This window comes from Falco rusticolus, chromosome 4 (genome assembly GCF_015220075.1).
Source record: "Falco rusticolus isolate bFalRus1 chromosome 4, bFalRus1.pri, whole genome shotgun sequence".
Classification (NCBI taxonomy): Eukaryota; Metazoa; Chordata; class Aves; order Falconiformes; family Falconidae; genus Falco; species Falco rusticolus.
The window spans coordinates 59,321,042-59,344,034 of NC_051190.1; the positions used below are offsets into that span (position 1 = coordinate 59,321,042).

The window sequence follows — 22,993 nt, forward strand, 5'->3', positions numbered from 1 at the left end:
AGCTCTACATATTTATTAGAACATTTTAATATCAACTACCTATTAAAAATTAGAAGGAGCAATAGGAAACTAGGCTCGCCACTCAAAGTCTTTTAAACATGAAGTCAGCTTTAGTGAATTCTGCAAAGCTTGTTTCCTTCACCCACACCATTTCATCACATACAGTGTGAACTTCAGTGATGCATGTGGGCGAGAGAGAGGAATCAAAGCACATCACTAAAACACTAAGCCAATTAACTGTATCCTCTCAATGAGCTGTCCATCTACTCTTCATCAGAGGTGGCTCAAGTATTTTTTACAATGCACTTCAAAACATCCCAGAATTTTGATGTTGGTACAGCATACATGTACAACCACATTTATGAATGCATTACCCATACTAATGTCTAGACAGCACCACAGTATAACTTCAATAACTAAAAATAACACACAAAAAGAGTGTTTCTGATGCTCAGTATGAGATCTTCATACTGCTCTGCACAAGAAGCCCCAAAAGTCAAAATTACAGAAGCTTCAGGACACATATTTCAAAATAAAGGAATAAAACTTTCAAAAGTATCCAAGACTATATTCAGAAAGTAACTTTCTATCTGTAAAATTCCTTATTACAGATCTTGCCATTCAGCAGAAATCTGAGGTTTGAATTAAACATGAACTTCCCAAGACTGTGCACCAAGGCATGGAATCCACCCAAGACTGGTACCCAAGCAGGATACAAAGCACAATTAAGACTAGCCAGAAGGAAGTTAGAAGGAAAAAGGTAGAATTGGTATTCCTCCCTCTAGGAAGCAGATTCACAGCTCTTAAGACGCAAAGCTTTCCTCCTCATGCTGGAGCTAGAATGGCAACATACAGCAGCCTGATGTGGTACTTAAGAACACTCCTTGCAGACCATAGTCATGTCCCTAGTCTAACAGACTTTGGGAGAACAAAGTCTAGCCAAAGCACAATACCATCAACTGCCCTGGGGCTCTATTACTTACAGAAAAATACTTCCACAGAGGTGCCACTAAAGAGTATTTGATAGTACAATGACTGGGTTGTAGAAGATGTGGTGTTCAGACATGAAAGCATCAGCCAATTTTCCAGGCACTGGCCAACTGCCCAGGATGCTGATGGTTCTCCTCAGTCCTGACCCAAAAGTCTCAGTCCTTAAAACAATTCAAGGCACTGAGAAGAGGAATCTAAGATTCAGTTTTAAAATGAAGCCTGTATTTCCATTTCATATTCAGAACCCATATGGAAACAAAGAATATTTCTGAGTGACTCCACCTTTTGTGTTTAAGTACTAGCTGTAAGCTTCTAGATTATTCAGGCACCTTTGAAAGTTTTACCATCAGATGAGCATCCAAATAAATGCACCAGTGCAATTACTTAAGTAAAGAGATGTCTAACATTTACCAGAACCTACTTTTCTCATGTTCCCTTCCCATGAACATCTAAGAATTTCAATGCTGCAAGTTATTTCAGTGCATGCTCACTCACTTTTTGTTTTCTTCCAAAAATAAATTCAATACAAAAGCTGCAAGTATTTCAACTATACGAGCAGCATAAGAACTTATAAATTAGAACTACCGCATCATAATCCTGACTATACCATATAACAACTTAATGATGCCCAGCAGAACACAGTATAGAGCTGAACCTGCTGTGAGAACGATCAATTTCACAGTTATATGTGTTTATAGGACAAATAATCCCTTGCACTGAATGAAAAGCTTGAACGGTATGAAATCAGGTTTTCTGAGCTAGCCAAGTAATACTAAATTGAAGAACTATTTTTTCTTTTTGCTCTTACCGAGAAATCAGTACTGAAACTCTAAAGCACACTATAGTTGAACACAGCTCTACACTTCCACACATTTTTTCCAAATGCGTTCTTACTTCCGTGAACCTGCTAGGAATGAAGTTACTTATTATGGGGAGGTTACTAATTTGGCCACAACCTCTACGTAATATGGGGAACTTTTAATCCTCTATACATTTAAAGAACAGTAACAGGAAACTGAAGTTCCTGGATGTGATAGTTCCTAAGAAAAAGTCCAATATCATATAAATTAAAAATCCAACACTTACATGTGCTACATTTGATGGTCTATTAATCTGCTGAATATCAGCACTATTAGTAATATTCCTTAATGTCCGCACGGCTGGACTCCACGTAGCCATCATTTCCTGTCGATCAGAACTTTGGGCACCTTGTACTGAAGCCATTAGATTGCCTCTCATATCTGGAGGCAAAATATTACCTGGCACTGGTGGGACATTGGCACATAAATTAATTAACCCAGAGTCTTTCCCTTGAGGCAACCTACGCTTTGCTGTAGATGCCTGGGGGACTTCAGCTGGTGTCCAATTCAAATTCCTTTCTTGCTTTTCTGGAGAGGAATCTGAAGAATCATCAAACATCAGTTCCCCTTTTGCCTTATCAGCAGTAGTAGATTTTGGTGAAAAAACTTGATCACCCAAAGGTGATCCTTCTCGAGAAGATGCAGGGCTTGATAATTTTTCATCAGTACTAGCTTCATTTTGAGAATCTTGTTCTTCGTTTTCTGCTTCTTCCTCCTCTTCCTCCTCCTCCTCTTCTTCCTCCTCGTATATAATTAAACGAGGATGATAAGGAGTCTCTTCTTTTCTAGTCTTATCAGCTATAGAATCTAGTACCCAGTCTGGTGTCACAATTTTAATGCTGTCCCGTTTACAAGCACATTCATATTTTTCCTGGAGAGAAACAGGAGGGGAGGGGGGGGAAGAATAAGTTTTATTTCAAGACAAAAAATCCCAAATAACGTTTTTGAGGGCAGGGCTAGAGCATGGAGAGGCAGACCAAAAGAGGCTGTCCAATAAGAAAAAGTGATCTCTCCCAGAACCAACAGGATATTCCACACTACTGTGTGAAACCACAAGTTCCAAGAGATTGTAACAAAAACCTCCATATTTACAATATAAAGGACTCAAAAGGCACAACTGCAGAAGATTAAGTCTTCACTTGCAAAAACACCACTGCTCGAATTCTTCTCAAACCAAATCACCAAAGGTTTCAAAATCATGACGTTTGGTTCTGAAAAAGCCTTCAGAACTCCAGCAATCAGGAACACCACAGTCAATACTAAGAAGCAGCTGATTTTTAGGTGGACATTACTGTGAGTCTAAATACAGTGCATACTTAGATTTTCTCCACTAAAAAAAAATATGGATAAATAACCACAAAAAAACCCAAACAACAAAAAACCCAAAACACCACCGTGAAAAATCACTTAGGGAAAAACTCAGAATTTCACAATAGAGACAAGTATTTACAAGGTGATCGCTGACAAAAAATGCATCTCAGCAGGAACTGAAATCAGACACTGCTGGGGTATTTCCCATATGCCTTCTCAGAAGCTGCAAACTGTAATGTTGCCCTCAACTGGAAAATGACACTTCTGTCCAAATATTGGCTAAATCTATTTCAGTGAGAGCTTACAATGACAACGAAGTATAAAACTTTATCCCCCTCTCCTTCCTTATGATTTCATCATTTCAAGATATATACAAATAGTAAAACTTTACTGTTTCCTTTCTTATGAAATAGAAATAAGACACAGTCAGTGCTCTATTGATACAAGCATCCTTTTGATGGAAGCCCCTCACAAATATCGAGACAGTGGGGGAAAAAAAAAAAAAAAAGAAAACTTTCTTCAGAAGATTTGAAACTAATTTCAGGATCTCATATTTAAAAGTGATTGAACTGGGATTTTCTTTGTATGTCAAACAATAAAAATTAACAACCAGCACATTCACAGGAAATTAATTTAATTTAATGATTCTCTAGAGTTATTTCCTACGATGAAACTGTCATTCATACACAATAAAGAGATTACAGATGAAACCAAGTTTATTTGCAGATATGAGTTTTCATTCTTTCTTTGTGGTGAGAATTATTAAGAATCTTGTTTTATCATCTTGTGTCTAGTCAAAGCAAGCATTTCAATCTTCCTAGTGTCAAAACTGTTCTCATTACAAACGGCTGCAGATTCCCTTGTAGTAGTATGTCAGAGCAACAGGACTAGAAGCATTTTAAAGTAATCATCCTATAAAACTGTTCCCATTCAAAGATTATGTAAATTTAAACAAGATACTTATTTTATTGCACAGATATGAAATGCTAATGTGGGGGGGGTTCAGTTTCTTGACTGGCAAGCTCAAGACAACATCCTTGAGTCTAAAAAGCTTACAATTTAAGGCAACACTTCTTAAACATGTATTACTGCCTCTTAAAAACACCATTTTAGGTAGCAAAGCTCTTTGTCCAAACACTACATTTTGCTGTGATGGAGGAGACAACTAGGATGCTGTTTGGTAAACCTTTTAACTCTGCCATAGAATAAAGATCATGCACTTAAAAAAAAAAAAAAAAACAGCCAAAACCAAAAAACCCACATCCCCTTCCAAAAAAAATCTCTGCAAAGATTCCTAAGAGTTTTAAATGTAACAGGGAAGAAAAAGCAAGCATTTCCAATGTCCATACCTTCTCTTCCAATGCCAGCCCATGTTTTATTGTAAAGTACTTTCCTATGTATTGCACACACAATACATAAATACAATAAACAGTTTATTGTCATCCTACTAGCCACGTTTTCCCCTCAGTATTAGAGAGTTTACACTAACTCCAAAATATGAAAAGCATTATTGGTGGGACAATAATATACTCTATTTGTATAAAGCAACATCAGAAACTTGACAAAGTTTTACAGATTTATCTAAGGAGGTAGCGCATAGAACCTGATCTTAAGAGTTACTCACATTCTAACTAAACTGTGTGACCCCTCACACTGATTTGAAACTTTAAAAAATGGTAATGGAAATGTGCTCATGTTATTAAAGGACAAAAAATAAAACACAAAAAACAAAACCAAAAGCTTGCTCTGTCCACCACGTTAACTAAAAGCATCCAAGCAATCATTTTTAAGTGAGCTTCTATTTGTTTTCAGTTATTTTCAGTCTCTGAACAAACACGCTACATCAATTATAAATGTATTTCTTTTTCAGGAGGAGTACCTGAACACTTCCTGAAGTTCCAGTGAACTATTACAACCGAAACATTACCAGCATTACAGTAAAGAAGGGTATTCTGATGTGCTTAATGCTGCCTTTAGCCAGTTACCTGGCCTGATTCAGTTTCTCCATCTGCATGAAGACAGCAACATTCGACTTCCTACATGGGAGTAGGAAGTCAAGCGATGACACTATTTGATACCCTTGAGAGTAGAGAGGCTTTACAGAAAGATGGGGACAGACTATAGAGAGCTGGACAATCACCAACCGTATTAAATTTAACAACAGCAAGTGCCACATTCTGCACCTGGGACAGTGTAACCCTAGTTACACATACAAACTGGAGGACGAGAGACCGAAGAGCAGCCCTGTTGGAAAGGGATATGGGGGTTTGGGTGGACAGTCAGTCGGATACGATTCAACAGTGTGCCCTGGCAGCCAAAAGGGACAACCAAGCCAAAAGGGGTGAATCAAGCACAGCATAGCTAGCCACCCGAGGAAGGTGATTGCTGCGCTTTACACTGCACTGGTGTGGCTGCACCTCGAGTACTGTGCGCAGTTCTGGGCAACTCAGTTTATAGGAGGAGGAGATCAAACTATTAGTGTGCCCAGAGGAGGCCAACCAAGATGGTGAAAGGTCTTGGCTTGTAAGGAGCAGCTGAGATCACTTGGTTTGTTCAGCTTGGAGAAGAGAAGGCTGAGGGGTGACCTCCTCACACTCTACAGCTTCCTCAAGGTGGGTAGTGAAGGGGGAGCTGCTGCTGATCCTCTCTCTGGCAACCAGCGATAGGATTTGAAGAAATGGAATGAAGCTGCATCAGGGGAAGTTCAGATGAGACATTAGGAAAAGCTTCTTCACCAAGAGGGTGGCTGGTCACTGGAACGGGCTCCCCAGGGAAGTGCTCATGGCACCAAGTCTGTCAGAGTTCAAGGGGCGTCTGGACAAGAGTTCAAGGGGCGTCTCAAGTCATATGGTTTAGCTTTAGGGAGTTCTGCCAGGCGCGGGGAGTTGGATGAGATGATCCTTACGGTTCCCTTCCAACTTGAGATAGTCTATGATGCTATGATGGGAGTGATCTGAACTATGACTACTTTATCAGCAATTGGACAGCAACACTGTGTACTGTTTATCCTATCATCTAAGAGGAATGAGCTGAGCGATTTTGAGACTTCTCTGTTCTTTAAAAAACAAACAAACAAACAAAAAAACCAATCCCTGTTCCTCCTTCTGCACTCTTTAGCTCTTTCTCCCTCAAAACATCGAAGAGCATTTTATCTATTTTTCAATTTTGTCCTTTGTTTTTCTTCACTGATTATGTATCTACAGATTTACAAACCACAACCACTAGCTATTAGGACATGTCAAAATTAGGTTAAGACAAGCAGAATAAAGAATAACATGCTTTATTCAATCAGAAATACAAATACCTGGACATCTTTTGAATTAATCAGGCTTAAAGCGATGCAGAAAATAAATACAGACTGAATAGCTGCAATGCATAATTGTGTTGAATTTAGCTGTTCAGGACTAATGAACAGTTCTAAGAATCCTAACTTCAGGGAGACGGAAAATTTTTGATTATTCAAAAGCAAATGAGAGCTACAACAAGGAGAATTGTACATGTAATAAACTCTTACCCCCTTTGGCTCAGGCACAATCAAATGAGTACACTTATTATTGAGGCTCAGCTGGCAATTCCCTCCATAAAAAGTAATCAAAGCCCACAGCGTACTTCGGTCTTCAGATAAAACCTAAAAGGAAGGTAATAAGCCCTTTAGTTCTATGCAACCAGCTGCCTTCTGCTTGAAGAATTTTAGTACAATCCATGACATGCTATTTACAAGTCTGACTGCTGTATTACCTATCAGTTTTAAATACCAAATTAGCATGAAAGTTACAAAGAAAAAAAAGAGTGGCAAAGAGACACAACAAAAAAAGACATTGAACAATCATTTTTAACCTGCACAGAGAAAAACCTTCTTCACTTCTGTAAAACTCAACACTAATACATCACCTTCCACAGGAGAAAAAAGTTAGTAATCCAGCAAACAAGAATTATTTATCTCAGACAACCTGTTTAAATTCATTAAACAGAATTTTAACAAGTAGACCAAATTAACAGCCTGCGTAAACTCATGAAGTGTTTATTTCTAACCATTTATGTCACAGTAATGTCCCCCTCCCTTGCCAAGAAAGCACATGTATTTAAGCCATCAGCACTGGGAGTAAGTGACAGTATTACAGAAGCAATCTGTTTGAAAGTCTAAAGCACATATATTCCATCAGCACCTAGGCCCTGATCCTGTCCGTCTGCGCACACACCCTGGTCACAGACCCATGGAGCTGGCTATGGACACAGGCCACTGAAGCCCACCTTTCCTTACTTTACTCGCTGGCACCCTCGTTAAGGTTTCAGTGCATAAGCAGGTAAAACATGTTGACTGAATATTGTCTTAATGCAGAAACAGAAGAATAGGAGCAAAGACTTATAGTCTAGTGTACTCTTCATTTTAGAATCATTATAAGGCTTAATACTAGATAAATTACTGATTGAATGTTCACAGTCTGAAATGTCCATGCCCTCATTTTCAGTGAAAAACTGTCTTTGGCGATAATTCACCTAACATACGGGGAAAAAAGTCAAGAGTACAACAGAAAAACTGGGATCTCCTCAAAAAAACAAAGCATCACACAGATACTGTACATTGCAGTAGACTGAAACATGGTACACTTCTTACCTGAGAGAGACAGGCAGTGACTCCAAAAAAGATCTGACACGATTCTGGTGAAAAGCCATTTACACTGGAAAGCAGGTGTCAAGGATGCAAAACAATTTAAATGACAGTTTCCTGAGGGACATCAGAAGGAAATTAAACAGTGTGCACAGCACTCCTCAGCTATTTTTGTACTGGGTCTGGCTGAGCCCCGCAGCAGCCCTCACAGCGCTGTGCTTGTACGGCTGGCTAGAAGGGTGGTGATCACACAACAGTTTTGGCTGCTGCTGAGCAGCGCTCGCGCAGCATCAGGGCTGTCTCTCCAACCTTCCCCCACACACACACCAGTAGGCTGCGGGTGGGCAAGATCCTGGGAGGGGACACAGCCAGGACAGCTGACCCAAACTGACCAAAGGGATATTCCATACCGTATGATGTCTGCTCAGATAGAAAAGCTAAGAGAAAGGAGGAGGAAGGGGGGGGGCATTCATTTTTTACAACATTCGTCTTCTGGAGCAGCCACGCGTACTGAAGCCCTGCTTCCCGGGAAGAGCCTGAATATCACCTGCTGATGGGAAGTAAAGAATAACATCTTTTGTTTTCCTTCACTTGCACGCATGTGACTTTTGCTACTGCTTCATTAAACTGCCTTTATTGTGACCCACAATTTCTTTTTTCCATCTTATTTTCTCCCCCTCATTCTTCTGAGGTGGGGAGTGATAAAGCAGCTTAGTGGGCACCTGGCGTTCAGCCAAGGTCAATGTACCACAATTATCAAGTATTTGACCATTCAAAAACTCTTATCTTTAAAAGCACAATGTCTGTTTCAAACTGAAGTTGTATGGATAAAAAACAAATAATAAATGTGGTGGAAACTGGATCAGGACAACTCCAATATTATGACCAATTCTGGTAACAACATAAACTTGCCTCTTCCCAGAACACCTCCCTCAGCCCATCTCAGGATGCTCAGCTTGTAGGAGTCAAGTCATTAGCAAGAGCTTCCTTCCATTATCAAGAGCTTATGTTCCATGCTTAAAAATACAGAAGAATATGAAGAAGAAATTTTTACTTAGAGTCAGTAACAGACCATATAGAATTATTATGATGCACAAGAAATTCAATAAAACAAGACAGACCAAGAAAAGTGTGAAATAAAAGCTAATAGCAGACAGCTTTGAAAAACTTAAAAGTGCCTGTCTTGCATGCTTTTTAAAAAGGACAGCAATTTGGTGGATGAGTTTGTTTTAAACCAGAAAGAAATAAAAGCACAGCCTTAAAAAAATGAAAAGAAAATGGGTTAGAAACCAATACAGAAGCCAAAGGTTTCAGAAATGGCTAAGTTTGGTAACCAAATGGGGGAATTTTTGGTTGAAGAGATCTTTTGCAACCTAACCTGCCCTTTGTAATTTCCCAAAGGCTGGAAAAGTAGAAACTGTTCCCTAGCACACAGCATGACTATTACCTCCACACAAGGCACCGAACAACAAAAATACCAAGAGACAAGCTCATGTATCAAGAAAAACAACAAACCAAAGTATTAGAGAAATTAACTGCAAAGAGTAGTAGGCAAGTCAGTATAAGCAACTACCAAATCTTCCATTTGATTTTTTCCTACCGAGGTATGTAACTCTGCACTGGAAGTCAGCTAGGTACCTGATACAGGGAGGAGGGGAGAAGTCTAGGAGCTACTGTGAGACAGAAACATCCCACACTGGGATGTAACAGCAGAAACATTACCTGAAACTAACATGAAATTTTCCACCCTACTTTCAAAATTCAGCAAGACCTCTGGAAGCAATGCATATTTGTTTTCAGATACATGAAACAATATGTGAAAAAGAACAGTGAGAATTTTTACAGACCTAGTAAACATGACTTACAAGAGGAAACTTGAAAGACCAGAATTGATGTGTTTTAAGAAACTAAGATGACGCATTATCAAATCCTTGAAAGGCTGCCAAATGAAGAGAGAAGTAGTTTCTTCTTTTTCTTTTGCATGGTCCAGAACTTTTCCATTGGCACCCAGGATTCAGACAGCAAAAAGACACCCAGCACAGCAGGACAAGGTGACACATTCACAACTGAGGTGTAAAAGCAGGAAAGAAACACAACTGTAGGCTTCCTGGGGAGGGAAGTCTGTAACTAGCTAGTTTGAAGGACCTGGAGAAAAGGGACACAAGAGCTGCAGGTAAGGGGATTTTGAGAAAGCAAAAAGCTAAGGACTGAAAGCTTTGCTAGGGCCCTGAGCACTATGACTTTGGAGCAAAGAGTCAGGAACTGGTAAGCTGAGCAAATGTGTTTAAGCCCCAGAGACTGCCACTCCATGCAGTGGAAGTGTTGGTGAAGGCAAATGAACATGCTAAGAAATAAAGATGAACGGAGGAGAAAGAGGCTGCCAGTACTGGAGCAGACAACCTAAGAAGAGCAGCTTGGGTGATTTCTGGATCCCAGCTGGGCTTGGGATAAAAGAGGATAAAATTGTAGCTGGAGGAGCCTGAGTGTGAAGAGGGACACAGCTGTAAATACCTGAGAGAAGCTGCGGTTGAAAAGGCAGCCACAAGTGGATTTTATTTTGTTTCCTTTTTAGATATAGGCACTTAACTGCTCAGTCTCGCTTTCGGCACTTTCATCCTTTATTGGAGCTCATCCTTACAATGCATTTCTTTTTGCGAATTGGAACAATACCATAAGCAGTATATTAGCTCAGCTCCTCAACTGCCTCTGCTAAAGTAATGGTTCAAAATAAGAAAATAATCTCTTAGCAAATGTATTAAGAGATTTAAATATTTTTGCATTTTTTATCTGTGTCAATAATGGTCACTACTATTTTGGCTGTAGAGATACTTCAGGAAAAGAAACCTTGTGGTTCAAAAAAAAAAAAAAATAGCACTGAAGCCCTTGCTTAGATGGTTAGTGTGTAAGCTATATACAACCACAGTTACACCTGTTCAACAATATTAACACTAAATTTAACTGTGGAGGATGAACTCAGGCTCTAGTAAGATTTATCAATGATCTGGACAAGAGGATTGAGTGCACCCTTAGTAAGTTTGCAGATGACATCAAGTTGGGGAGGAGTGTTGATCCGCCTGAGGGCAAGAGGCTCTGCAGAGGGATCTGGACAGGCTGGAAAGATGGGCTGAGGCTAGCTTTGTATGAGGTTCAAGAAGGCTCAGTGCCGGGTCCTGCACCTGGGTCACAAAAACCCCACGCAGCTGCAGGCTTGGGGAAGGACAGCTGAAAAGCTGCCTGGCAGAAAAAGACCTGGGGGTGCTGGCTGACAGCTAGCTGAACAAAAGCCAGCAGTGTGCCCAGGTGGCCAAGAAGGCAAACAGCATCCTGGCTCATATCCAAACCAGTGTGGCCAGCAGGACTAGGGGTTTGATTGTTCCCCTGTGCTCAGCATCAGTGAGGCCGCACCTTAAACCCTGTGTTCAGGGTTGGGCCCCTCGCTACAAGAAAGATGCTGAGGGGCTGGAGCGTGTCCAGACAGGCAGGGGGCTGGGGAAGGGGCTGGGGCACAAGTCTTATGAAGAACGGCTGAGGGAACTCGGCTGATGGAACTCGGGGGGTTGTTTAGCATGGAGATAAGGAGGCTCAGAGGGGACCTTATCACTCTCTACAACTACCTGAAAGGAGGCTGCATCGAGGTGCATGTCAGTGTCTTCTCTCAATCAACAAGTGACAGGACAAGAGGAAAAGGCCTCAAGTTGCACCTGGGGAGGTTTAGATTGGATATTAGGAAAAAATTTTCACCAGAAGGGTTGTTAAGCATTGGAACGGGCTGCCCAGGGAAGTGTTGGAGTCACCATCCCTGGAGGTATTTAAAAGACATGTAGATGCGGCACTTCAGGACATGGTTTAGTGGTGAACTTGGCAGTGTTACATTAACAGTTGGACTCAATGATCTTAAAGGTCTTTTCCACCCTAAACTATGCTGTGATTCTACTCTATGATTGTTCTCCCCATTCAGAGTTGGCTCAGATAAATCAAAACAGGGTTAGACTGCAGCACGGTAATGGGGTTAAACTCTAGCAACACAACAGTGAGGCACTGTAAATTGACTGGGGAGACTATGAAACCTCTACTATGGGAGGGGCCTTGTAAAACAGGAGAGAGAATGGTTTTGACAGAAGCGACCTGAAAAAGACAGATGGACCACTTGATTTCTGTAACTTCCCTCCCTTTTCCACACTTTCATAATGATTTTGTGTTTAAGATGCATGCACAGCGCATCTTGTTGGAAAAAATGACTACAGAAACAGATGTGCATTGTGTTACAAGTACACACTGCGATTTTTGAAATGAAACAAGATTATTTTTCCCCTGCTGTTGACAGACATACCAGCAATACTTAAATTTTGAGACACAGAAGAGATAACACACAGCAGGCTGACAACAATGCCCAGAGCACTTTTAAAACCTAAGACTGTATTACTGCCATTATCCAGAATACTCCAAGAATTTCAAGTCTGATATCATCCTAAATTCTAAGGTAGAGATTCAGTACTAGATCCTTCAAAAGCGTACAGTTGTCTACTCGCTGCCTTAACATCTGCTCCTAGCACATAAAGCAGCAACAGCTCAGTATTTAACTGTTAAGACCCTCCGTTTGACTGCAGCTTGCACTCTCTAAAGAGCAGGAGTGAAACAGACACAACAGTTACAAGCAGCACAACAATAATGTCCCAAGCGGGTCTGGAAAACAGAAAGAGGGAATAGCAAAAAACCACTCTTTTTTTTTTTCTCCTCCCAGCAACAAGAATTCTGAAGTGCTCTGACCCTCTTTCATTTGTACAAGATCGTGGAAAAATAAACCTTTCTCATTCTTGCTTTTGCTGCTATGAACAGAATTAAGAAAGAAATCACCAGCCTTCTTTATGGCACTGTAACTGAGGTTTTCACATACGAAACTGTCTTTCCTTCTTCACGAAAGCTGCTTCTAGATCAATTTTTCTGTTATTTCCCTTCAACTGCAGGTTAGTCAGGTTTTGCAAACATTAGTTAGCAGGGAACAGGAGAACACTCTGCCTTCTGAAGTCCCCCCAGTGAAAACAACTTTCATAGTAGAATGCCAAAATGTATTTATAAGAAACAGGCAAAAAACCTTATGCTTTTCTATTGTATTAAATCTTTCTACATTAAACTTCAACAATTGACAGGCAAATACTCATCAAGTAAGTACCAGAATTGGTAAACCAACATAAAATTTTTAAGGCTTTTATTAGATCCATGTATCTGACAAAAGATGTTTTGAGGACTTGTTTCTTCAGAAATTCAATGACCACTTTGAGCATTGCATCTCCAAATTAAAACATAAACAAAAGACAAAACCATAGAATCTCAAACCTCTACCTAAACAGGGTCCAAAACCAATCAAATGGAAAAAGTAAGCTATTCCTATTAACTACTATATTTTTTTCATTATGGTAGTACCTAAAACCCTAAGGAGAGGCCGGATGCCGCTGCGCTAGAAGTCGTAAAGAGACTGAAACAGAACAAAGTTAAGACTTAACAACCCATTTTAGTGAGCACTATAAGGCTCAGAATAAAATCTAAAACCACCAGGTTCTAAGGACATGAAGTGCTAGAAAGAATGAAGTCAAAGGTCCGAGACACATTTATTGCTGACAGGTGTACTAAACTTCCTTCATCCATGCAACTCAGGAATACGATACCACTGAGACCTGGTCTTTTCATTTGCCCATTCCTGTACAGCCACAATAAAGACTTCCTGAGCAATAGCCATTGAGAGCTACATTCACACATTTATTGCTACAATTTAGTTATGGACTGCATCACTCAGTGGTTTTATCTGTTGATTTCTCTTCTGGGTATTTAATAACGTCAGCTTTTAAGAGTACCCTTCTGTCTGAAACCAGGGGGGTTTAAAAGACCAATTTTCTAATAATGCTACTTCTCCATGGGAAAGAAGAACACTAATAAAGCAATGCTAGATTACTTAAACTGGAAAATGTAGCTAATTCCAAACTATTTTATTACTTTTTCAGCCAGTCTTCAGGAACAGGGAGAAGGCTTACAGATGTGTAAAATAAGCAATGGTACACTCCCATCCCGATGATGAAAGGATGATAAACACATTATTTCCAGATGCAAAAGACAAAATCCACCAGCCTAGATCACATCACAATAATTTTTATTTTTTTTTTTTAATACAGGAGTAGCTCTGCTAATTTGGATTTTGCCGTGTAATTTTGGTCCATTTTTTTCAATTTGAAGCCAAGTTATTCATGGAAAACTTTCTTCTGCTTCAGTCAGAAGACTATCCACAACTACAGCAAGCTTTTCACACTAACTGCTGAATCCTATCTGACACATTGATTATCATGATCAAAACAGCTGTAAAGACCTCACTGTATCATTTTATCTGACAAATTCAATGCTTTCTTTTCCTACAGTTCACTCCCTGAGCTGAATTTTCTTGGAGAAGTAGAGAATATGCAGGCTATTTCCAAAACAGTAGAGACACTGCGAGATGCAAAAGCACATACCTTGAAATAAAGGTGTAAAACATGAACTCTGAATCACTGAAGCACATTAAGACCCTACTCCCTAATACAAACACCTGGATTTTTGCATCTACCACCTCTTGTTTTCCATTATAGACACTACCACCTGCTAACCTCATTCCAAAATGAGATCTCATGCCTGACAGCATACCTCTCTAGTCCTGGCACTATTTATTGCAATCATCCGCTTATCTTTACTGAAATGTATTGCTCTGCTTCAGCTTTTCCATATATAGACCCTTTATCATGGTGTGAGAAAAAGATGTATGAATCTTTATGTATGATAATAGCCACTGTCACCGTTCCTATGATGCACAGAAAAAAGTGAATGGAACATAAATAAAAATGAAACAGTAATAACTGACAAGAAGAGGAAGGAATATGCCATCCATATGCAAGAATATATGCTCCAAACAACTCAAGAAACATAGATCTAGCCAAACGTGACCAACAAGGATCTACACCAAAGACTGCCCCAAAAAAGGGAATACTAAAACTACCTGTTTATAAGGTGTTACTTGTAATACAGTGCTGTTTGAGTGACTGTGTGTTTATACCTTACTTAATTCTACTTCTAGAAAAGGCAGAATAGGCCATTCTACCACGCACCAGCATTTGCCCCCTTACTGCACTTCAGCATTTTTCCTGGATCCTCACAGTTAATTATCAACTTCCATCTTCCACCTAAATTGTTTTGAGTCCATTTGATGACAGTGTTCTTGCCAGTGCCTATTAAGCATCTGAAGTAGCCAGAAGGACAGGAAAAGTGATGCAAGACAAAGAAGCTCCAGGCACGTGCAATTTTGGCAGGCATTTAGGTATCCTATCATTTTTTAAAAATGAAGCTGTACATACTTGAAACATTCTTTAATCCCTCCATGGTATCTATTTTAACATGTTTCCTGTAGAATTGATTCAAATTTGAACTTAAAGGATACGGCAGAAGAGCTCCACAGCGAACAGACAAGATCACCCAGGAAGGCTGAAAAATAAAAACCACAAAACATTAAAAACCTCAGTCTGCATGTCCAAAATATGAATTACCTTCTAAGTTCATATTGCAGCTAGTTTTAAGATGTATCTTCCAGCTTCAAAAGTCTTAAGTGGTTCACAGGCATTGTATTTAGGCCTTTACAAAAAAAGGCTGTTCTGCTTTGTTTCTAAAAGTTAATACGAAGACTGCTCAAAGGTTGTGCAGCAATATGGTAGCTAGGTCCCTTTCTCTTGTCCTGCTATTGTGCCAGGAAAACCACTTACTGTATTATCATTCTCTCCCTTTTTCCCATTCTCCCTGCTCTAAACAAAACAAAACCAAACCCCACACAAAAAAACCCTACCTTACAATCACCACCAAGGAGTCAGGAACCATAACCTTACATAGAAAGAAGTTTCTAAACATGCAGCAATGCTGGCTGCTAAGCACACAGGTGATCTCCCGTAACTGACAGTATTCTGGGACAGAAGGGCTCAAAGGGAGACAGGGAGGTGGAGGAGAATGGAGGAGATGTAGGACAGTGGTCCCAATACAGCACAGAAGGAAGAAGGGGGTAACAGTAACATCACGTTCAGTATGAAATTACTTTTCCTCAAAAAACAGACAAAAAAATATATTGTGGTAACAGTTTATGGTGTCCCAATTCTTGCTATTCTCTTTCCCTTAGAAGATGGTACAAAAAAAAAGAAAAACATTTAATTTGTAACTCCTCAGTCAGGAAGGGGAGATTTTCCTCCCTTAAGATTTTCTCTTCCTTATTCTCTACAAGCTACCTTTACCTCCAACTTGTGTTTGCTTAATGCTTAGTCAGATCTTCTTGATTACAGATCATGCTGCAATGTGTTCAAGTCAAACTAAGTGAAACTACTGAAAGACTTGTTCTCATTTGCAAATGAAAAAGCAGAGCTAGTAGCAATTATAAGTAAAATGAAATTATTTAAGTAAATGGCATTAGAAAGCACAAAGCACTGTTATGATGCTGATGTCCTTCCTTCATACGAGAACGGCAGCAGTTTTCTTGTTTATAAGATTAAAATTATGCCACAGAACACTTCAGACAAAGGAACTAAAAATTAATCAGCTCACCAACCATAACCATAAGGTCTCTAGCTAAGCACCTTTTATTTTTTTGAATGAATTCATACTTATACACTGTCAGGTGAACTTTCATGACATAAGCTATAAAAATTTACTACTGTCACCTACAACCATATGGAAAAGATAACCCAAAATCATCTACCCAAAGGTATTGGCAGTGAAATACTGGTGTTTCTTCTTCTAATAATTCCCATGACTTGCAGAGTCACAAGCTCAAATTTTCAAAGATGAAGCCCAGAATCTTTCACTGGAAATATAACCCAGTGGTGCCAGATAGTTACAAAATAGCAGTCTTCCAGTACCTAAAGGGGCCAACAAGAAAGCTGGAGAGGGACTTTTTACAAGGGCATGCAGTGATAGGACAAGGGGTGATGGCTTTAGACTGAAAGAGGGGAGATTTAGATTAGATATAAGAAAGAAATTCTTTTCTGTGAGGGTGATGAGGCACTGGATTGCCTCAAAAAAGCTGTGGGTTGCCCAGAGCAGCTGTGGGTGCCCCATCCCTGGCAGTGCCCAAGGCCAGGCTGGACGGGGCTTGGAGCAACCGGGGCTGGTGGCAGGTGTCCCTGCCCATGGCAGTGGGGTGGGAACTAGATGATCTTTAAGGTCCTTTCCAACACAAACCATTCAGATTCTATAAAAATGCAGGTAATTCCAGTATGGGTAAGAAAAAAGGAAGAAAAAAAAAAACAACTTGAAAAACTAAAATCAAGAGAATAAAAATCTATTTTTCTACAAGTTCCTATTGTTTAAAATTGGTATAGTACACATACGCATTATCAACAAAACCATTTTGCACTTTGCCAATTATTTTTTTTTTAAAGTCACTGCAGTCTGCATTCTAAATTCAGGTCTTCCATTGCCAGAAGCTTCTAATAACCTTCCCATCAGAAACATTTCTGAAGTACAGCTAGTAGGACACCATCTCACAGATGACTAAAGGAAGAATCTGGGAAAAAAAAAACCAAACAGAAAACAAACAAACCAACAAAAACCAGCAAAGCACTGACAGATACAGAGCAACATTAGAAAGGAGAGAACAGAATTGTAGTAAAAGTCTACCGGTCAGGATAAAAGTTTGTGTAACAAAAAATTTTTAAAGGTATGTTTCATTTGGTCATCATCCAATCATGGACATTTTCTGTTAATAATAATGAAATAGATATGTCAGTACTTTGACACCATCATGGATGAGTCATTCACCTTTACCACAGGGAGATCAAAAACTTCACGAGATTCTCCAACTTCTGGATTGTCCCCATCTTCTGAAATAATATGTGAAGCCAGTGCATTGTAAGAGACTTCCTTTGCTTTCCCAGCTTTCAGAAGTTGAATAACCTAAACCCAAAAGAGAACACGGAGAAGCCTTTTTAGCACCTTTTATTTGAGAAAAACATTAATGAAAAAACACACTAACATGAGAGGAATGAATATCACCTTCTGTCTTAGCTGCCCTCCTGTAAGTGGCTAGCACTATTTTTGAAGTTGCCAAACGCATCCCGTTTAAAACCTGGCTGCCAATGGTTTATGCCTCTGCCATATTTTAATCATTTAAGTTAAGGATTTACTTTCCAAAATAATTCAGGCTGGGCAGAAATCTGGAAAACGTCAACATTCTTCCAAAACACATATTCCTCAAAAAACAACTCAAAACAATTATATCTCAGGCAGGGCAAGAAAGCCTTTCTTCTCACTGTTTGTTTTTGCATATGGTGGCTTTGGAAGCATTTCAATATACTTTAAAATACAAATTTGAAGTTTTAAGAAAAGGTGATCCAATGGTTACCTTAGAAAAGGTAGCACCATAATGGTACATAGCAGTCTTCATAGGAATTCTTCCAGATTTTGCTAGTTATTTACTTGGGGGGGTGGGGGTGGATTGTGCATGTCCTGTAAATGCTCATTTAACAGCTAAAATAAGAACTCCACCTTTACCAAACACATTTGTTTCCGTTATTTCTAGTTCAAATCAACATGCCTCATCCCAGAGCATATAAGTAAGTTTGAAGAAGCCACCCAGCTGCTCCAAAACAGTGCAGACAGACAGAACTGCGGAAAGAACATCCCTAATACCCCCTTGGTATGAGAAGGATCTGCAAGCAAAAAAAAAGTTGTAAGCAATGCCTTGAGAAGAGAAAACGTTCTAACAAAGGGTTGACATGTTGGGAAAAGAAGTGATGGAAGGCCAAGTGATTTAGAGAAATAAGAAAAAGAAAAAAATAGAAGTAGGAGGACACATGCCCCCTAAGTTACAGCCTTAGAGAGCTGGAATTGAAATGTCTCACTCCATCGCTCTGTCCTCAGAAAACGCAAAACACCTCATAACTCGCAAAGCATATCTTACTCCTGCTTTTGCAAGGCCCATATAGAAGATGTTGGTTGAAGAGCTCAGCATTCTCTCAGCTCAACTGTAGAAACGTGTGCTGAATCCAGCCACGTCCCCCAAAAATGGGACTCACTTTTATTTGAATAAAAGTAGCAGAGAAGGTAGTGGGGTGTAGAGGGGAGGAAGAGAAAAATGTTTTAAAACATCAAGGTCTAGAGTTCAAATGTCAAAATGCCAATCAAAATTATCCTCTCCTTTTTTCTTTTATTATTCAGAAATAAATAGCATTTCTCTTCATAATGATTTTGCAGAACCAAACTGATGCTCATTCTCCAAAACCTGCTGGGGACATTCCCTTCATAACAGGATGCCGTTATGAACAGCAGAGAGCAAGGCACCATATTCATCAAACAAAATATTAAGTAATTGGTCCTTCAGCAATTCCTACTTACCCTGTACGCTAAACAGGACAGAGAAGGCACTGAAAAGGAGACTCTCAAAAGGTGGTGTTGGGCTATTATAAAGCATCTATGCTAAGCAGAAAAACAAGGCTGGAAAAACCACCACTCAGCGAGGACACAATTTTGGTATTTCCTCAATGAAGCACTCAACTTTACAATTGCATTTAAAATAATAAATCAACTTTTTTCTGCAGTGGATGAATATGTGACATTATCAAATTGCAACAGAATTACTCAAAAATAACCAAGAAAATTGATCACAAGCTTGCCGTTCTTGCCACCACACAAGAACAGGAGAGAATGTTTCCATTTTACACACAATCTCCTAAATCACAGGATACCTTCCTGCATGAAATCCAGCTAACCACAGGGTAACACAGGATGCTATAATTCCAATGGGAAAAGCTAAATCAAAATAAAGCACTTTTGAAAACAATAGATGTTTAAGACCAGCCCCCACCACACAAGCTCCTCATCTTGCGCAGCTCCCCTGAGTTACAAGCCCCATTCAACTGGTTTAAGAGAAGCCTAAAAACAGGAGTGAATATAATAAAAAGTGAGCACACAAATCTGACAGTTTGGGAAAGAAGTTACAACTAATGAGCTAGAAGTATGAATTTCTTTATATCAAAACAATGACACATTAAACTGTGCAGAGTCTGCTTATACAAAAGGTTCAGGTAGTAAGTTTAAACATTATGAATATGATAGATGATAACTTCAAATGATTACTTAAAGTGGTGTGAATAAAGGCCTCCTAATTTAGCTCACACCAACATCAAAAGGCCTCCCAGATCACAGGACTTCCTTCAGTTTAAGTAGAGCCTAGACTCAAAAGTTGTATTGGCACAATTAAAGGACTTCACCTATACTAGTATTAACCATATACCTGTTATGGTATATGGTTATATACCATATAGAAATATGGTATATAATAGAAAATTTCTATATTTCTATATAATAGAAAATAAAATGCTGAAAAGCCCCAATATGATCATTGTAAAAATCCTGCACTTCAAGTGGTAGCTTGTATGACTTATAAATGAAATTTTGGGTTTGGGGCAAATAAATTTTATCTTTGTTCTCTGCCTCTCAAATCTGTGTTGGAAGAAACAAGAGGAAGAGCTCAAAACTAAGAAGACAATAGGCATAAAAAAAATAATAATAAAACAAGAGATAACCAGAAACCAAATATCCTGCTCAAAGTCCTTATGCTGCACTGCATTACTTTTTATCTCTTTTTGTATGAAATACTGATTTTAACTGGTGTTACCAAAGCATGACTGTTTCAGCTTACATCTTTTGGGAAAGCAAGAAAAGCATTTATCAAAAAAATAATAGCTGACATCTACTCATCACCCCCTCTAAGGTGTGAGCAGCCAAGTGCACATCCCAATGGAATGGCTTTAAAGTTGAGAGCCAGCAGCCTAATTCTCCCTCATTTGCCAAAGAACATCTAGGCACAATTCCAGACCTTTGTTTCCTTTCTAGTTTATGCTGCATATTTATAGGTACTGGGTATGCAGTTAATCACCTGAATATATTACTTTTTTTCATTCTCGGATTTGTTTTGATTAGAGTGCTCACTTGTGCTAGGCCTGTTTTAATATTTATTAAGATAACTGGTTTTCCATGAAACCATTTGGAAATTTAAGCTGATCAAAGTGTGCTCCTCCCCAACAGATGAAGGAGGAAACTTCTTTTCAAAATCAAGCTAGCATCCGTTTGTACATGAAGAAGTAAAAAGCACAAAATATATTTGTAATTTTTGTATTAGTAATGGAACACTTCACTAAAAGAACTGTTTTTAAAAGCTATTTGTGGAGTTCAATTTAGAAATTCTGCTTTCTGTCTTGTTTCAAAACACAGCCGATAAATACTGCTCTGGTTCAGGTTGTTCCCAGGGTACCACAGAGGGCACCTGCAGAAGAGAGGACAAAGGCAGCCACCACAAGCTGGCCAAGAGCTCAGCACAACACACCTCCCCGCTCCAACCTGGCTCTGCAACCTCCAACCCAGGCTGGACTCAGCCCTCCCCGGTGCCTTGTGCTCCCATGGGCTCACCAGCACAGAGGCGAGCCCCTGGCCTCCATGTAACACTGTGCCATGCCAGCAAGCCATTTCAGAAACCAGAGCACCAGAAGGAAGAGCGTTTGAACAGGCCAGCCGGCCGCCTCAACAACTCAGATCTGCAGGACTTCTCAATTCGGGCATCGCTCATGATGAGGAAGTGGCTCAACAGCCTCCAGCATGGCCTGATCTTGGAAGGAGTGTAGCCTGTTCTGCGCAGTGCTGTGCCTGACCTTACCAACTCCGCCAGAGCCACCTTCCATGTCTGCCTGCAACCCAGAGAAGCCATCCACAAACAGAGGAGAGTTTAGTGTACTGATAAAACTAGAGCAAATCAAAGCCTTAAGACAATGACACTGACTGCTAAGAACAAAACCTAAGTAAGAAAACTAGCTTAAGAGAATGCTTGTTTACTCACTCTATGGGAATACCACTGATTGTCTTGTTGTGTCAACACAGAACTAACTACATGCCTTTTGGGACATTATTTATGATAGATGATACATAAGAGCACAATTAGGTTTTTTGCACTCATCTTCATACACATAATAATATTGCTGCTATAGATTATTTTTTTTTTTAAATACAAAAATTGTTACTCAAGCTCTAACACACTGTCAAAAATTTTATGTCTTAAGACCTTGGGAATCTTTTCCTGCTCTTTCGAATTATTCCTAGACTGTCCTTCTATTAGCATATAATCCTATTCCTATGAATAAATACCATTGCAGCAGGTCAGTGCCTACATCTCAAGTTCACTTAAAGGCCTACAAGACTCAGCAAATGCCAAGGCATGAGAGTGAAGGAACCCAACGCTGAACTAAGAAGCTGCAGCAACTACCAAAGCAGCAAAGACTTTCATTTCAGCGTGAAACACGCAGCATCTGTGCAAAGGTGCTGTCCTGGAGCCAGATACGGTGGGCTTCAAACGCTTGTCTAATGGGACAAACCACGGAAACTTTTTAACCACTGTCACCAGAGGTGACTGGACCTTATTAAGGGCCAGCCCCAGCACCCAGGGGGCTGCCCTGGGCCGGATCCATCACCGGGGGGGCTGCCCCGGGCCGGCCCCGACACCCGGTGAGGCCGCCCTGGGCCACCGCAGGCCAACCTTGCCCCCAGGGCAGCGCCCTAGGCCGGAGGGCCGGGCAGCCGCCTGTCAGCGCCTGCCGCCCCCCGCCGCCCCCTCGCCCCCAACGCGGCCGGGCGGTCCCGGCCCGGGCACCACAGCCCCGGGGGGGCGCACGCGGCGGCCGGAGGGCAGGGCCCGGCGGCGGTAGGAGGGCAGCGCCAGGCCAGCCTTCCCCCGCGCCGCCGGCGGCCTGTCAGCGTCCCGCGGCCGGATACAGCGCCGGGGCGGGGACGGGAGGGGCCGGCGCCGAGGGCGGGCCGGCGGGGGACCGAGCGCGGCCCCGCGGAGCGGCCGGGGCGGAGGAGCAGCGAGCAGAGCCGCTGCCCGCCCGGGCCGGGCGCTCACAGGAAGTCCCTTCGCCCGCCCCTCCTCCGCTCAGGCGGCTCTACGGGGCCTGCGCGCCCGGGCCGCGGGCTCCATGGCGGGTGGCGGCGCGCTGTCCGCGGGCAGGGCCGGTACCGCCCGGTACCCCGCCCCCCCCCGCCGCGCGCGCTCCTTCTCCCCCCTCCCCCGCGCCGCCCCGGGGGCAGCAGGGCGCGTGCCGCGAAGCGCTGCGTGAGGCTCGAGCCCGCGTACGGAAACGTCGGGGGAAGGGGGGTACAGGGAGCTGGGCGATCCCACAGTGCC

The 22,993-nt window shown here is 41.0% G+C and overlaps 1 protein-coding gene across 3 annotated transcripts in view; it reads right to left on the reverse strand.

The window, feature by feature from the left end:
* The window catches only part of PAXIP1 (PAX interacting protein 1), a 39,941-nt gene that overhangs the window by 16,426 nt on the left and 522 nt on the right, over positions 1-22,993 (reverse strand). For all 3 annotated transcript variants that reach the window (XM_037384901.1, XM_037384903.1, XM_037384900.1), the window contains exons 2-6: positions 17,581-17,715; positions 15,224-15,267; positions 7,777-7,840; positions 6,676-6,789; positions 2,077-2,721 (exon numbers count right to left, since the gene is read on the reverse strand). In XM_037384901.1, coding sequence (XP_037240798.1) covers positions 2,077-2,721; positions 6,676-6,789; positions 7,777-7,840; positions 15,224-15,267; positions 17,581-17,715 — 1,002 coding nt within the window. The remainder of the gene's footprint in view (positions 1-2,076; positions 2,722-6,675; positions 6,790-7,776; positions 7,841-15,223; positions 15,268-17,580; positions 17,716-22,993) is intronic.